At 43.8% G+C, this 17271-nt stretch overlaps 1 protein-coding gene across 2 annotated transcripts in view; it reads left to right on the top strand.

Moving 5' to 3' along the window:
- LOC140133323 (epidermal growth factor receptor-like) overlaps positions 1-16790 on the top strand; it is a 47616-nt gene extending 30826 nt beyond the window's left edge. For both annotated transcript variants that reach the window (XM_072153362.1, XM_072153361.1), the window contains 6 exons: positions 672-804; positions 4199-4272; positions 5957-6047; positions 11869-12065; positions 13510-13635; positions 16633-16790. In XM_072153362.1, the coding sequence (XP_072009463.1) occupies positions 672-804; positions 4199-4272; positions 5957-6047; positions 11869-12065; positions 13510-13610 (596 nt within the window). In that variant the 3' untranslated portion in view covers positions 13611-13635; positions 16633-16790. The remainder of the gene's footprint in view (positions 1-671; positions 805-4198; positions 4273-5956; positions 6048-11868; positions 12066-13509; positions 13636-16632) is intronic.
- Positions 16791-17271: the final 481 nt, after the last annotated feature.

Genomic DNA, 17271 nt, shown 5'->3' with positions numbered 1-17271 from the left:
TTCTTTTTTGTACACATTTGTTTAATTTTTGAAAATGTATTAAAACACAATAAAACCTATGTAAATTTGGTATCACCGCGATCGAACCGAACCAAAGAATAAAGTAGGTGTGTTATTTGGAGCGAAGAGAGAAAGTCGTAAAAACTGAGCCCACAAGAACGTGATGCATGTGCGGTTTTTTTTCAATTTTTCCACATTTGGAATTTTTTTTCAGCTTCGCAGTACACGGCATGTTAAAATAAATAACATTACGGGAAAGTAAAATTTGTTACGCACAAAATAAGCCCTCACACAGGTCTGTACACGTAAAAATGAAAAAGTTATGGATTTTTGAAGTTGGAGAGCGAGAAATGAGCTGAAAAACCCTGCGTCCTTAAGGGGTTAATAACATTGAATTAGAGAATGTTTTTCTTTGTGGGAATACCCCTTTAAGGCTGTACCCACTCTGCATAACCACTGCAAATATGGAAATAAATATATAGAGATGTGACTTCAGGGATATAGAGATTTTGTAGTGGATTGTAGAAGAATAAAACACTGAACATTTGAAAACCAGCAGGAAATATTTAGAATTTCCATGCACGTTTTTTCCAGAATGACAAATTTGTGGAGCAAATCTGTCACATATGAACATGACCTCTTATGACATTGATGTTCTCTTTCTTTTTTAGGAAAAATATGTGATGGAATTGGATATGGGAAGTTAAGAGATGCTATAGCCATTAATGCTTCAAATATTGATAATTTTGAAAACTGTACCATAGTAGTCGGAAGTATATTTATTATGTATTCAACAATACATGGGTAAGTTATTTGCAAACTCATTGGGGTGTCCACAAAAGGAAGATCCAGTATCCCCATAAAGCGGTCATCCTTGACTGTGTTGTCTAAGGGGTTAACAACCACAATCAGAGTATGTTAGAAGAGGGTGTCACCTGTAATATATAGCTGACACCCACAGCCACTGGCATCGGCTCTGCCTGGCAGGAGATGCCAGAGGCTGGACGTATAAGTAGTCACATCCGATAGCTCAGTACTACTATGTAATGTTGCTCCCTTTGACAGCCATGAGGTCCTTCACTAGACCCATCATCCAGGTTTAATGCCTTAAAGCAGAAAAGCATTGTGTCAAAAGAAGTACCTGTAATGACTGCCATAAAAACCTGATACAGCGGTCATTAAGGGCTTAAGCAGGACTGCTGAGTTTATCACACCCTGTAAAGCTCTGTTTCCCTCTCAAAGGATGGATTATAAACCAAATACACTTAGATACTGGTGTGTGCCCCGTTTATCAGGATCTGCTCTTCTTTTAAGTTCTTAAGCCCTCGATTTTTGAGAAAATATGCTTTAAAAACTATGCTTATGAGCCTGAGGGGCTCCAGGCTCCATTAACTTCTATTATCTTTTTTTTCGTAAAAACAAAGGCATAAAAAGCTTAACGATTAGCGGATCCTGACAAAGGGGGCGCATGCCAGCATATAAGTGCACTTGGTTTATAATTAGAGATGAGCGAGTATACTCGTCCGAGCTTGATGCTCGTTCGAGTATTAGAGTACTCGGAACGGCTCGTTGCTCGGACGAGTATTTCCCCTGCTCGAGATCGAGCATTTAATTAAGAAAAGACAGTGAAGAACAGTGAAGAATACAATTAAAACAGTGAACACAGTGAACACAGGATCATTTAAGTGAAGAACACAGTGAAAAACACAGTGAAGAATAGATTACAGATGTTCCGAACATCTGCTTACTTAGCTGAAGACACGAGCGCAGACGAAGGATCAGGCATGCCGGAGCGGAGGCTGATGTGGAGCGGTGCGGGGCTGGAGTGGGCATCACCGAGCAGGTATGGAGGAGCGGAGCGAGCGGCCATGGAGGATCGGAGCAGGCCTGGAGGAGCGGGCATCACGGAGTGGAGCGGGCATCACGGAATGGAGCGGGGCTGGAGCGGGCATCACGGAGCTGAGCGGGCATCACGGAACTGAGCAGGGCTTGGAGCGGGCGTCATGGAGTGGAGCGGGCATCACGGAAAGCAGCGGGGCTGGAGAAGGCATCAGGGAGAGGAGCGGGGCTGGAGCGGGCATCACGGAGTTGAGCGGGGCTGGAGCGGAGCTGGCGCTGGCATGGAGAATCGGAGCGGGCATCACGGAGCGGAGTGGGCATCACAGAACGGGGCTGGAGCGGACATCAAGTAACGGAGCGGGGATGGAGCAGGCATCACGGAGCAGAGCGGGCATCACGGAATGGAGCGGGGATGGGGCGGGCATCACGGAGTGGAGTGGGGCTGGAGCGGGCATCACGGAGTTGAGCGGGGCTGGCGCTGGCATGGAGAATCGGAGCGGGCATCACGGAGCGGAGTGGGCATCACGGAACGGGGCTGGAGCGGGCATCAAGGAACGGAGCGGGGATGGAGCAGGCATCACGGAGCAGAGCGGGCATCACGGAACGGAGCGGGGATGGGGCGGGCATCACGAAGTGGAGTGGGGCTGGAGCGGGCATCATGGAGTTGAGCGGGGCTGGAGCGGAGCGGGGCTGGAGCATGCAGGGAGAATCGGAGCGGGCATGGAGGAGCGGGCATGGAGGAGCGGGCATCGCGGAGCGGGCATCACGGAACGGACCCAGTAACAAGAACAAGTTATGAACAATATGTGTGAAGAACAACTTGCAGATGTTTGGAAACATCTGCAAGTTGTTCTCTACACATATTGTTCTTCAAATACTATTGCGGAGAACACCGATCTGCACGCGTGTCTCCGAGAACAGATCACAGATGTTGATGAACATCTGCAATCTGTTCTGCACTGTGTTCTTTCACTGTGTTCTTTCAGTGGAAACATCTGCACTGAACAGTGCTCGTTCAGTTTGTAATTTTACTGAAAAATGCTCGGGTCTCCCATTGATTTCAATGGGGCTCGTTACTCGAAACGAGCACTCGAGCATCGGGAAATGTTCGGCTCGAGTAACGAGCACCCGAGCATTTTAGTGCTCGCTCATCTCTATTTATAATCCATAATCCTGATGGTAGATGTCCTTTAAAGATGGCCCAGGTACAGTGCAACACACATGTAAAAATATATTATACATCAAAACAACCATCGCACAATAGGAAATCCTCTCTGAGTTAATTCTGAAATTGAAATAAACAATAACAGACTGTTATCAGTTCTCAGTTAGTGGTCTGAGCCCACATGGAATGGTGAGCTCCAGAGATCTGTTCACACTGCACAGTACTGCATGCTGTCTGTTGTTGAGGCCATGCACTACCTGTTAGCCCAGAGTCAGATGGCTAAGCCTAGGACATTAAATCGCATTAATTTCGTGGGATAGTGGGTTTTTGGAGTTTGACAATAATGTGAACTAAGTAACTCATGTTAAGATTTACTTATTTAGTCTAATGTCAATGAAAACTACCATTTGATTTCATTCATTATGAACCAAACATACCTTGTGAATGTTGTAGCTACACTGATGCAGGCACATATCTTGTTTAATCCCTGAACTTTTTTTACTAAAAAAAAAAACAATTATAAAATTCAGAATAATGAGGCTCTGTTGGTCCTCTGCCTGGATTGGTGTTTCTCCTCTGGACAGTTCAGGAAGCTGTGTAATGTGTTTATGTAAGCAGCCAGTCTGCACCCAGCTTTCCCAAGGTCCTGAATTTTATAATAGTTTTTTCAGCAAAAACACGCATCAGTGTAGCAACAGCATTATCAAGGTATGTTTGCTTCATAATGCTTGAAATCACATGGTAGATTTCTTTTAATGTTGTAGTGCAGTTCATAGTTTTGTTGAATTTTATAGAGCAGGGTTGTCAAACTAATTTTCACAGGGGCCTCATCAGACTTTTGGTTGTTTTAAAGAGACTGAATGTCATTTTATTACTGTATAAATGTCTTACTATGCATTACTATTACAAGAGTGCCCCACACTCCTGAAGCTACAGCAGTCTTCTTCTTTACACCTCCAGTATGTGTGGCGGCTGTAGGTGCCGGAACTAAAGCTGGTGGATGCAATGTGAAGACATCATCACACGAGTAAAGAAGACTGCTGTAGCTGCAGCGGAGCACGAAAGTATCAAAGTAACTTTAACCCCTATGCTTCTCCTGACTATCATAAGGAGAGCACAGGGGGATGGACCAGATTTGACCCAGAACTTTTGTTTGACACCTGTGTTCCTAAATTTAAATTTCTGTGTTTTCAGTGACAGGTACACCAATGCTTCTGCAATGGATCCAGCAAAATTGAACGTCTTTAAAAGTGTACGAGAAATAACAGGTCAGTTATAGAACAAGATCAACATTAACCATTAGTTAAAAGAACAGTTTGAAGGATATATTTAAAATTAATAATAATTTTGAATAATGTTCAATCTGCAAACAGCATGTTATAGAGCAAGAGGAGGTGAGCAGTTTGTACATACAGTAATGTCCTATCTACAGAAAGCATGTTACAGAACAGTAACAGCTACACAGTTTGCATACAATGTCTAATCTGCAAGAAGAGTTTTACAGAGTGGGAGGAAGGCGATGCGGATTCATACATACCATATATACTCAAGTATAAGCCAAGTTTTTCAGCCAAAAAAAATGGGCTAAAAAACCTAACTCAGCTTATACTCAAGTCTGTAAAAAAAAACAAACACTGTACTCAACGTTCCGATGCCCCCGCAGGTTCTCTTTTATCTGTGATGCTCCTCCTGTGTGTCCCTGGGCAGTGCTGTCACATGCACCATGAGGTTGGCCACTTGCTGATATTATAGTGCGTGCCAAAGGCGATACACACACTATGAAGTGGCTGACAGCATGGTACAAGCGATGGCACAGTGCAGAGACAAGGAGCTGGAGCATCGCTGAAGAAAGAGGACCTGCGGGGGCTTCGGAAAGGTGAGTTTGTTTTTTTTAAAAAGGTTGGGCATACTCAGGGGCTATGTACTTGGGCCATAGGGCTGCTGGCTATATTCTGGGGGGAAGGGGCTGGCAGGCTATATACTAGGGGACAGGGGCTACAGGCTGTATACTGGGAGGCAGGGGCTAGCTATATACTAGGGGGCGGTTGTGACCAATGCATTTCCCACCTAGGCATATACTTGAGTAAATAGGTTTTCCCAGGTTTTTGTGTTAAATTAAATACCTCGGCCTATACTCGGGTTGGCTTATACTTGAGCATATACAATAATTTAAAATTCTGTAGCTATGTCTTTTTTTAAAAAAAATAAAGAACTCCAAAAATTAGCTGCATAAAAATAATCACAAGTCATAAAGCTGGCTACCACTAGCCATTCTTCTCTTTTTAAGCCACTATATTGCAGTGTCTAGAATAGACCAGCTGAAAGATTGGAAAATTGTATGATAAATGTCCACAATACAGTACAGCCCCAAGCTTAGAAGAATAGGGTCTAACATTGTAAGTGAAAAGAAAAATCAGAGGGAGAGTAGTAATAATAATAATAATAATAATAATATTATAATCTTTATTTTTATGTAGTGGCATCAAAATCAACAACGCTTCACATATTATAGGGGACAGTGTTGTTGTATAAAGTCATGGTGGGGGAGAGCTCAGCACTACAGTCATGCTCTCCCCATCTCAGAACGCCTCTTTCACTATGATTGATGGTCCTACGTCTATGGATGCATGATGTAAATCACAGTAGAGCAGTTTTGCTGAGGTGGGGAGAGATCTACATCCATGACTTTATGCAACCAATTTATATCTCACATCATAATTGATTTTCAAAAGATTCCATTTGGGTGCAAATATATTTGGTCTGGAGCAATATTGCTCCAATTGTCGTGTAAAAATACCTGTAAATGCTGTATGTGAAGCTACCATACCTTGCTTTATTTCCATGGTCGACTATCACAATCTCTCTTGGAAAGCATACATGAGATCTGACAGGCACAAGATATTTCCTAGATTTATTGTCACCTGATATACAACCATTATTTACTATTTACAGGTTACTTAGTGGTTAACTATCTGCCAGAAAATTTCACCGATTTGAGCATTTTTGAAAATCTTGAAGTTATCCGAGGCAGACCAAAGTATCTGTAAGTAATTGAGCTATGTGTAATTACATGTACACTCTATGTTCCTTTGGGAATTTGCTTACAATGTAAATCACACTTGTGGTATATAATGTATTTATGTATATTTATACACCCCTTCAACACGTTTACCAGTTGTAGGGATCTTCCCGGGGGATGGTGTGTTAGGACACAGTTCACAGCAGACGTAGATGTATAAAAGATGAACTTGGCGTTTATTTTTAGCATAAACAGTCCAGCAAACATAAATACAGCAACACCGTGCTTTTAAAAAATTCAAACAAAAGACCTACCCGTCTGGGCGCTTACTAACAGGTTGTCTCACCTATCTGACACTCACAAACGCAGCGTCTTTAGCCTGGATATCGCAGGGTGAGTTTTAGCTCCCGCAGTGGCTGCCTTCGCAACTTCCTCCAAACCCACATAGGCTGTTTTGTGGCTGAGAGGGGGAGGGGGACCTGTAAGCTTTGGAAAGCTTTTACCTTCACAGGCTGATTAGGAGGAGAGCTCACCTGATCCAAAACCCGAACTGGATCGAGGGGAGGGAGTGGCAAGTCCCACTACCAAACCTACCTGCCACTCCCTGTAAATCCAGGCCCGGCAAGATTAAACAACAACTCAGCAGCATAATACTGCTGAGCAACAGGTCAATCCTGGACTTACCATCTCACACTACGTAGCAACCTAGGTGAGATGTACACCCCCTCGAGCACTTCTCCAGTGAGATGTCTACATATCCCCCCCCTCTTTTTCAGACCGGAGGGCTGAGCATTTTGTCCCCACAGACAATGTACCCTTGACAGTGCATCAGCATTCGCCTGTAATTTCCCTGGTCTGTGTTCCACAGTGAAATTGAAATTTTGTAGGGACAGAAACCATCTAGTCACCCTTGCATTTTTCTCCTTGTTTAGTTTCATCCATGTTAGGGGGGCATGGTCTGTCACTAACTTGAATTTCCTGCCTAGCAAGTAATACTTCAGGGATTCTAGGGCCCACTTCACTGCCAGACATTCACGCTCCACAATAGCATAATTCTTCTCGGCCGGGGTTAACTTCCTACTCAAGTACATCACCGGATGCTCCTCACCATTCACCACCTGTGAGAGAACTGCACCTAACCCTGTGTTAGAGGCATCTGTCTGGACCAGAAATTCTCGCCTGAAATCGGGGGTAACTAGCACAGGTTGTTGGCACAGAGAAGACTTAAGGCTTTGGAAAGCCTTCTCGGCCTCTGGAGTCCACGTCACCATTGCTGACTTTCCGCCCTTTGTCAAGTCAGTTAGCGGGGCTGCAACTGAGGCAAAGTTCGGCACAAACCTACGGTAATAGCCCGTAATACCCAGGAAAGCTCTGACCTGTTTCTTTGACAGGGGTCTAGGCCAATTCTGTATTGCCTCAATTTTATTTAACTGTGGCTTAATCAAACCCCTCCCAATAATGTAACCTAGGTACTTGGCCTCTTCTAGGGCTAGTGCACATTTCTCGGCATTTATGGTCAACCCTGCATCACTTATGGCATTCAACACAACCTGTACCTTACAGAGGTGACTTTCCCAATCGGGACTAAAAATGACCACATCATCGAGGTAGGCAGCTGAATAATCACGATGTGGACGCAGAATTAAGTCCATCAACCTCTGAAAAGTCGCAGGTGCTCCATGTAACCCGAATGGCATCACTACATACTGGAATAACCCCTCAGGGGTGGAGAATGCAGTTTTCTCTTTAGCCTCATCAGTAAGGGGAATCTGCCAGTAGCCCTTTGTGAGATCGAGGGTGGTTATGTACCTGGCATTACCCATCTTCTCAATCAGCTCATCTACCCTGGGCATAGGATAAGCATCGAACTTGGAGATCTCATTCAACCTTCTGAAATCGTTACAGAACCTCCAAGTTCCATTGGGCTTTGGGATTAGCACAATCGGACTGGACCATTCACTCTGTGAAACTTCAATCACTCCTAGGTCAAGCATACGTTTCACCTCAGCCGACACTGCCTCTCTGCGTGCTTCTGGTATCCTATAGGGCTTGAGGTTTACTCTGCTTCTAGGCCCAGTTTCAATGTGATGACGGATGAGGTGTGTACGCCCTGGAAGGTCAGAAAACTTGTCTTTGTTTTTCTGCAAAAACTCCTTAGCCTCCTGTTTCTGTGACCCTGATAGGGTATCACCAACCTTGACCGAAGGGATTGGTTGTGACCAATTATTACCAGGATTTGTTGCCACCAAGGATTCCCTGTCTTTCCAGGATTTGATCAAGTTTATGTGATAAACTTGGAAAGGCTTCCTTCTACCTGGTTGGTGCACCTTATAGTTTACCTCACTGACCTTTTCAACAATTTCATAGGGACCTTGCCACTTCGCTAGGAATTTACTCTCTATAGTGGGAACTAGTATGAGAACCCTGTCACCTGGGTTAAATGTCCTGATTCTCGCAGAACGGTTGTAAATTCTACTTTGGCTCTCTTGCGCCCTCTGGAGGTGTTCCCTTACTAGGGGCATTACAGTGGCTATACGGTCCTGCATTTGTGCTACATGTTCGATAACACTTTTGAATGGGGTGGACTCACTCTCCCATGTCTCCTTTGCAATATCTAATAGACCCCTAGGGTGACGACCATAGACCAACTCAAAGGGAGAGAACCCTGTGGACGCTTGGGGAACTTCCCTCACAGCAAACATCAGGTAAGGTAACAAGTGATCCCAATCACGACCATCTTTTTCTACCACTTTCTTCAACATATGTTTGAGGGTTTTATTAAACCTCTCCACCAATCCGTCTGTCTGGGGGTGATATACAGAGGTGCGTATAGGTGTGATTTTAAATAGCTTACATAGCTCCTTCATCACCTTGGACATAAAGGGTGTACCTTGGTCCGTCAGGATTTCTTTGGGAATCCCAGTCCTAGAGAACATATAAAACATCTCCCGGGCAATTGTTTTAGATGCAGTGTTTCTTAAGGGCACAGCCTCAGGATAGCGGGTCGCATAGTCTAAGACAACCAAAATGTACTGGTGTCCTCTAGCCGATTTTACAATGGGACCCACTAAATCCATGGCAATACGCTCAAAAGGCACCTCTATAATGGGGAGCGACACCAAAGGACTACGAAAATGAGACACTGGGGCGCTAAGCTGACATGTGGGGCATGACTCGCAGTATTTTTTAATGTCATCATAAATTGCAGGCCAATAAAACCTCTGGAGGACTCTCTCCCGCGTTTTTTCAGTCCCCAAGTGTCCCCCAAGAACATGGTTATGTGCCATGTCAAGCACCTGACGCCGGTACGGCTTAGGGACCAGAAGCTGTTCCACAAGTTCATCATTAATTTTAGTGACTCTATAGAAGAAATCATTAGTCACGGAAAAATGTGGAAATTTATTCTCAGCATCTGGTTCCTGAGGTACCCCATTCAAAACAGTAACCTGCTCTCTCGCATTTTTAAGAGTGGGGTCCTGCATTTGTGCAGTCCCAAAATTAACCCTAGACACCTCTAAGTCTGGTATATTTTGCTCAGTGGGAGGAGCTTCCTCCTCCTCTCCAGCCAGGACCTGTAAAGGAAAAGCATCACTTTCATCCTGCACAGTTTTATCATTTACAGTGGGTAATGCAACATCCTTAGGGGTATTCTCACTCCTTTCGGGGGTTTTTCTTTTTCCCCATAAAGCCCAAAACAACGGAAAGTCTCGTCCCAATATTACATTATGCATGAGGTTTTTAACCACACCCACTTCAAACTGTACGGAGCCTAGTTCAGTCCCGACTTTAGCCAGCACTATAGGGTAAACTTTTGTATCACCATGTATGCAAACCACACTCATGTGTTTTTTTGACCCAAAGTTCCCAGCCACCAGGCTGGCATGCACCAAGGTTACAAGGCTTCCTGAGTCCAGCAACGCCTTAACAGGGAAGTCATTAATGGTAATGTTGCAGACTTGCGGTTCAGTCTCTAGTCCAGGAACTGCAACACAAGATGGTTCCGCAAATAGCGACTGACGCCGGCTAGCGTCACACTCCATTGGCTCAGAGGTAAGGGGGCAATGGGCAGACACGTGTCCCAGCTCATGGCATCTCCAGCACTGGATAGGGCCTGGTCTCCCTGGCAGGGAGTCCTTTTTAGGGCCACTTGGCCACCCGGGTCCAACGCCAGTCTTTTGCCCCTGAGCTACCTCTTGAGCCCTTTTCCCTCGATCAGCACCCCTCCACACTCCCCCAATCGATGGAAGTCTCTTACCAGCTGACGGCACAGACCTGGCACTCCGGGGAGGTGAAGAAGCTGCAGGAACATCACGGAGGTAGTCCTCAGTCGCTTGGAACCTCTCCACAAGGTTGACAAGCTCGTCTGCATTCTTAGGATCACCTTGTCCCACCCAGCGTTGCAGGTCAGCAGGCAGTGCTCGGAGGTAGCGATCCATCACGACCCTCTCTAGGATCTGTGCAGGAGTAGAGGTGTCTGGCTCCAACCACTTTCTTGCCAAGTGGATCAGGTCATACATCTGGGACCTCGCAGATTTGTCCAGACTGTAGTTCCAGTTGCGTACCCTCCGGGCACGGACAGCAGCGGTAACTCCTAGTCGGGCAAGTATCTCTGCTTTTAGCCGAGTATAGTCCTTGACCTCCTGCTCACTGAGGTCATAGTAGGCCTTTTGAGGTTCACCTGTTAAATAGGGCGCAATGACCTCTGCCCACTCAGCAGCTGGTAACTTCTCTCGCTCAGCCACACGCTCAAAGACAGTTAGGTAGGCCTCAACATCGTCCTCAGCAGTCATCTTTTGCAGCGCTCGCTGCACAGCCCGTCTCACATAAAAAGTCTCTGGAGCGGCTGTCACCGCTGGCTGTGGATTAGCCTCTGCAGACGCCTCTTGCTTAGCTATCAGGAGCTCGATGAGTTTTTGTTGTTGAGCCATTGCTTGTTCATGGCGCAGGTTAGCCGCTGTCTGAGCCTGCTGCTGTTGCAAATTCACTTGCATAAACTGCTTCCACATCTCCTCCATGGCGCTTGTCTGTTTTTGGAGTGAAGTAGCAGTCTTCACCCAGGACATAAGCAGCTGTAGCCAAGTTGATACACACCGTTGCCCCTAGCAACCGTTTTGCCCGCATGCAGCACCAATTGTAGGGATCTTCCCGGGGGATGGTGTGTTAGGACACAGTTCACAGCAGACGTAGATGTATAAAAGATGAACTTGGCGTTTATTTTTAGCATAAACAGTCCAGCAAACATAAATACAGCAACACCGTGCTTTTAAAAAATTCAAACAAAAGACCTACCCGTCTGGGCGCTTACTAACAGGTTGTCTCACCTATCTGACACTCACAAACGCAGCGTCTTTAGCCTGGATATCGCAGGGTGAGTTTTAGCTCCCGCAGTGGCTGCCTTCGCAACTTCCTCCAAACCCACATAGGCTGTTTTGTGGCTGAGAGGGGGAGGGGGACCTGTAAGCTTTGGAAAGCTTTTACCTTCACAGGCTGATTAGGAGGAGAGCTCACCTGATCCAAAACCCGAACTGGATCGAGGGGAGGGAGTGGCAAGTCCCACTACCAAACCTACCTGCCACTCCCTGTAAATCCAGGCCCGGCAAGATTAAACAACAACTCAGCAGCATAATACTGCTGAGCAACAGGTCAATCCTGGACTTACCATCTCACACTACGTAGCAACCTAGGTGAGATGTACACCCCCTCGAGCACTTCTCCAGTGAGATGTCTACACAGTGTATATAATATATATTCACAGCCATGTCATTTATACCTCTTACCTAATGCTGATTTGTCAAGTTGTGCATTAAGCTTTGTGTAGACTTAAAATATGTATTTTGCATTTTAGTTGGAAATATTCAGTTGGTATAGGAGATTTATCTATATCCTCCCTGGGATTAAAATCTCTTCAACAAGTGAGTGATGGCGATGTTGTTATTACAAAAAGTAAGGATCTCTGCTTTTCCAACACCATCAACTGGAGTAGAATTTTACGAAGCAGACTACAAAGAGTAAAGATATCGAACAAAAGCCCAGAAGACTGTGGTACGTGCATTTTTGTTTATAAGGTTAAGGCATGAGGATACAGTAACTTAGATTGTTGTTATTATTTGATCAATACATGTTTGTAGCAGAGATTAGAATGTATTTATTAGTAATGAAAGAGAAGGATGATGCCAGGTGTCCATTGTCTTGCAGTGATGGGGCCATGGGTTCAAATCCAATCTATGATGACATCTACAAGAAGTACATGTTGGCTGATCTTAGCAATTTGGTCACAACCAGATGTTTATTTTTTGTCTAGTATGGGGTTATTGGCAAATTACAACAAAGGTGGTTTGGGTGGCTGTCTGGGGCCCAAAACTCACACCGTAGCTGCCAAGCAGAGGTGTCCTTGCCCTAAAGATCTGAGGACCCCTGACCTTTTTTTTAGCACACTTAAAGTCTTCACTTCAAGATCAGCTGTACAAGCATCCACCGATACAGCTACTATATACTTGAGTATAAGCCGACCCGAGTACCTAATTTTACCACAAAAAAGCTAGAAAAACTCGAGTATAAGCCTAGGGTGGGAAATACAGCCTCTACCGATGATGGGAGACAACTAGACATTTTATTAGAGAGTAAAATGTCCAGTAGTCCCCCCTCATCAATAAAATGTCCACAGCAGCTCCTCGAATAAAATGTCCAGCATAGTGCATCCATTAATATAATGCCCTTAGCATAGTGCATCCATTAATATAATGGCCAAAGCAGAGTGTCCCCATTAATATAATGCCCATAGCATAGTGAATCCGTTAATATAATGGCCATAGCAGAGTGTCCCCATTAATATAATGGCCAAAGCAGAGTGTCCCCATTAATATAATGCCATAGCAGAGTGCCTCCATTAATAAAATCTCCAGCAGAGTGCCCTCACTAATATAATGTCCAGCAGAGTTCCACTGTCCATCAGGCTAGTAACCCTTGCTGGGCAGGACTGAAATGCAAGGAGCAGGGTGTGGCTCAGTTAATCCAAACACAAACACTAAGCCACAGTTCACACACAAATAAACGCCATCTATTCTCCCAACTGCGGATAGAGCGATGTTTAGGCACGGACGTTACAGTTAGATTATATGTTATGGAGATTTTTTACTCAAGTATGAGAAGCATAGGAACAAACACATGACCCCCTAAATCATTAACCTATTACTACATATGAAAGGGTGGAACACAAGCAGAAGAATTGATATGCTGAATATATATGCAGAGAGTGTGCCACTCTGGATGGACAGATTCAGTGTCAGAAGCTTGTACTGTATTGTATTCTACTCATGGCCATGGCGGAAGGTGCATATGCTTTATGCTAGGAAGTGTTACCAAGTCAATGCTTCTACACCAGTATTCAGGGGCACAAGCCATGAGAAATCCCCCAAATCAACTCTATGTTGGAATTCATCTAGTGCCCCGAGATTAACTATAAATGTATTTTTATTTTATTTTCTAGTTTCTCAAGGAAAGATATGTGATCCTTCATGCTCTGATGGGTGCTGGGGACCTGGACCTTCTCAGTGTTTCTCCCTCCATAACAAAGAATGTGTGTCATAATACAGAGCCACATCTGATTTCCAGGGTAACATTTTAATAACTTTAACCTTCAACTACAATAATTATGTGCCACCAATTGCATCTGTTTATAGTTGTTAGGGCATAACTAGGAAATGCTATGGCTCATAATACAATTGTCCCTTGGTCCGGGCCAGCGACAGGAGTGTAGGAAGAGGGGAAGGCCGCAGTACGATGGAGGTTCCCCCTGGGTGGGGATCTCCAGAGTAGATGAAAAAAGGGAGGCCCATGATGTTAGCAGACAGGGATCACACATGGAGACAAGATGTAGAACATCAAACTTCCCCAGATTCATGAAGAATGTGCACCACCGTTCATTTGGTGCACCCTGAAGACTTCACAGGCAAAATGCACACAGTACAGTTTGCATTGTTTTTGATAAATGTGGGCCTTTGTGTTCTCTCTGGAGGAACTCTAAGAAAGATCTGGAACTTCAAGCCAGGGAGTATAAGTCAACTTCTGTTCTGCACAGAGTTTCCAGGGTATCTACCAATTAGTAAAACTCGGGGAAGAACAGGAGTAACAATTTTGAAACATAACTTATGATATGGTTCCCATAGATCCCTAGTAACTGACACCTTTCTTTCAGGTAAAAATTGTTCCCCTGAGATTCCCATATATTCAACTTTATAGTTTTATCTGGTATCTAAGCATGGCTACAGCAAGTCGAGGTGGGTGTGGAATCTTCGGCAGTTCCTGAATCTAGCAGTTCCAGTATAATGTCATGTGACCAGGGTTACATCATCGCGGGTCCTTTAGCTTTTTAGCATTAGAAAACTGTACACTAATATATCTCATGAATTCATAGCATATGGTATCACATGAAATCACAGCAGCCTGCATGGAGAGGAGTAGAAGTACATGCAGGCTGCTGTGATTGTTTTATGTGGTCAGATATGTACATGGGGTACAGTTTGCCAATGTTAAGTAGCTTAAGGAATTGTGATGTCGTCACCCTGGTCACATGATATTAGGCCACACCCCTCGACTATCCAAAGATGCATAGATACGAGGCAAGATTATAACTCTGATTTTATGGGGATGTGAGGGAAACTATTTTTAGCTAAAAGAAGGGTGTCTGATAGTTACTAGGGCTCTATAGGAACCTCCACTACCTGTATTTGTGAAAAATGCGGTGTCAGGCACCCTTTAAGCCCTCGTTCCCATGCAAATATTATTCAGCTGCATTATTAGTTATAGTACAGTAGATGGCGCACAGAGGTGATCAAGCTCTATGGAAACAATATTTTGTAATGACTGCATTTACCAGGTCATTATACACAGTAAATACACACACAGTACATGCAGCACACACAGCACACACCGTACACACAGCACAAATACACTACATGCAGAATACATGCAGTACACCCAGCAAATACATTAGCACAGCACACAATATGGACAGAGTTTCCATTGGACCCTTACATTTTATACGGGACTGCAGGCTTTAGAAGGGGATCACATCACTTCAAAAGCCAAGGGATCAGCTTCCTCCTCGTTCACTCCATCTACCAGCCATTTCCACCTGGATCCTGGAAAGGGAGGATGTGCAGAGAGAAACTACGCCTATATTATGCTTTGCTTTCCGCACTGCGGGCCCCAAAGTAGCTCTGTAGCAGTGGCGTAACTAGGAGAGACAGGGCCCCCTAGCAGGCTACTGTGTGGGGCCCCCTTCCCACTTAAAAAATATACATATTAGTATACTCACACATGCGAGTTACAATCACATATAAATACACTCATGTGCATATACACAACATATGCAACATACTCACATACAGTGTATACAGACACCATATACACATCACAGATACTGCATATATACATCACAGTATATGTTATATACATATTATGCTGGACATGTGCAGTACAATATAGATATAATGGTGCACATCCTCCATTCTTTATTGTGTCAGGTCGGATGACGGGGCCCCCTAACACTGTGGGCCCCATAGCGGTTGCTATGGCTGCTACCGCTGTAGTTACGCCCCTGCTCTGTAGCCAGCCTCCACTGCACAGTGTATAGATTATAAAGACAATGATAACATAGTATAGGGATAATAAGCACATTGATGCCACAGTACAGGGATAATATGTACTGTGATATCACTGTACAGAGATAGTAAACACAATAATGTCACACAACAAGGCTCACACAGTGATGTAACAGTGCAGGAATAATACACATAGCCATGTCACATTACATGGATTATAGCAGAGGCAAAGTAAACTAAAATTACTTTATTACAAGGGAATTATGGTATCTGTTTCTAAATATTACTAGGGGTTCCAGTAACTAGGAGAGGCAGGGTCCCATTGCAGGCTTCTGAATGGGGCCCCCTTCCTTTTAAAAAATATACATATTTGTATACCCACAAATGTGAGTTACAATCACACATTTATACACTCATGAAGAAAATATACACACACATTCAGTGCCATATACAAAGGTTCAGCATATATACACATATAAAGTATATACACACCATACACTGTATACACATACAGCATATACACATCATAGATACAGCATATACAAATCACGTATATGTTATATACATATTATGATGTACAAAGTATATGTATATAAAGGCGCACATCCTCCACTCTTTGGTGTTTCAGGTCGGATGACGGCCCCCCTAATACTGCAGGCCCCATAGCAGTTGCTATTGCTGCTACCATTGTAGCTACACCCCTGATTCCAGTGATCAGATGTCCAGCAATCAGATTTTTCCTGTGCATAAGAGATATTTGTACAGTCTAGAAATTTTGTATGGTCTTTAGGCAAGTCAGATGATGGATATACTCAAATTCATCAGTAATCACACATCACAAAACAAACACATATGTTTTTTCAAGTATAGCGACCGCCGTTGGTCATGACATGACTATTAAATAGTTGTGATGAAATATTTCAATGCCTATACAATAAAATGTTCATTATTTCATTCTTGCTTGAACAAAAAAATGCATTTAATATGTATTTGTTTTATTTTTTCAGTATGGAAAAACGACAGTAAAGATAGGATAACTCTGGAAGGATGTATAGAATGGAAAATGATCCACAACCCATGAAGAAATACGCCCTTTTATATAATGATATAAAAATTGTAGCTTTTTGCAACTATTTTTCTTTAATTAAAACTACTACCTTCTTTATATCTGTCTATGCCATATGAACATCAACTGTTACCAGGGTACACATATTGTGTACCCTTATCTCCCCCTCATATTGTGGCCCCTCACCTCCCCCTGATATTGTGACTTCTTATTTTCCATTGTGCCTTTACTGATCATGTCCATCCATCCAATATACTTATACTCATTTATTAATCACTTTGTTTTTTGTATGTTTTCAAAAATATCAATAAAATACCATTTCAATGGACTCAGTCTTTTGTTTTGAAAACAAGGTCTTAGGAACAAGAACCAGCCCCCTCCCCCCTACATCAGCTTTTCTGTATGAATGGGAGCTGATATATATTACTGTGGTCAGACCACTACACACACTACATGGTCTTCTTTCAGTTTCATTATCTGCTTATCAATGGCCAATCTGTGGGGTGCTGAATATTAAACCCCTACAAATGTAATATTGAGGACCTATTCAATGTATACACCACTCAAAACATCAGGGACA

Source organism: Engystomops pustulosus, chromosome 5, assembly GCF_040894005.1.
Source record: "Engystomops pustulosus chromosome 5, aEngPut4.maternal, whole genome shotgun sequence".
In the NCBI taxonomy this organism is placed as follows: domain Eukaryota; kingdom Metazoa; phylum Chordata; class Amphibia; order Anura; family Leptodactylidae; genus Engystomops; species Engystomops pustulosus.
This window is presented reverse-complemented; position numbering and strand designations above follow the sequence as displayed.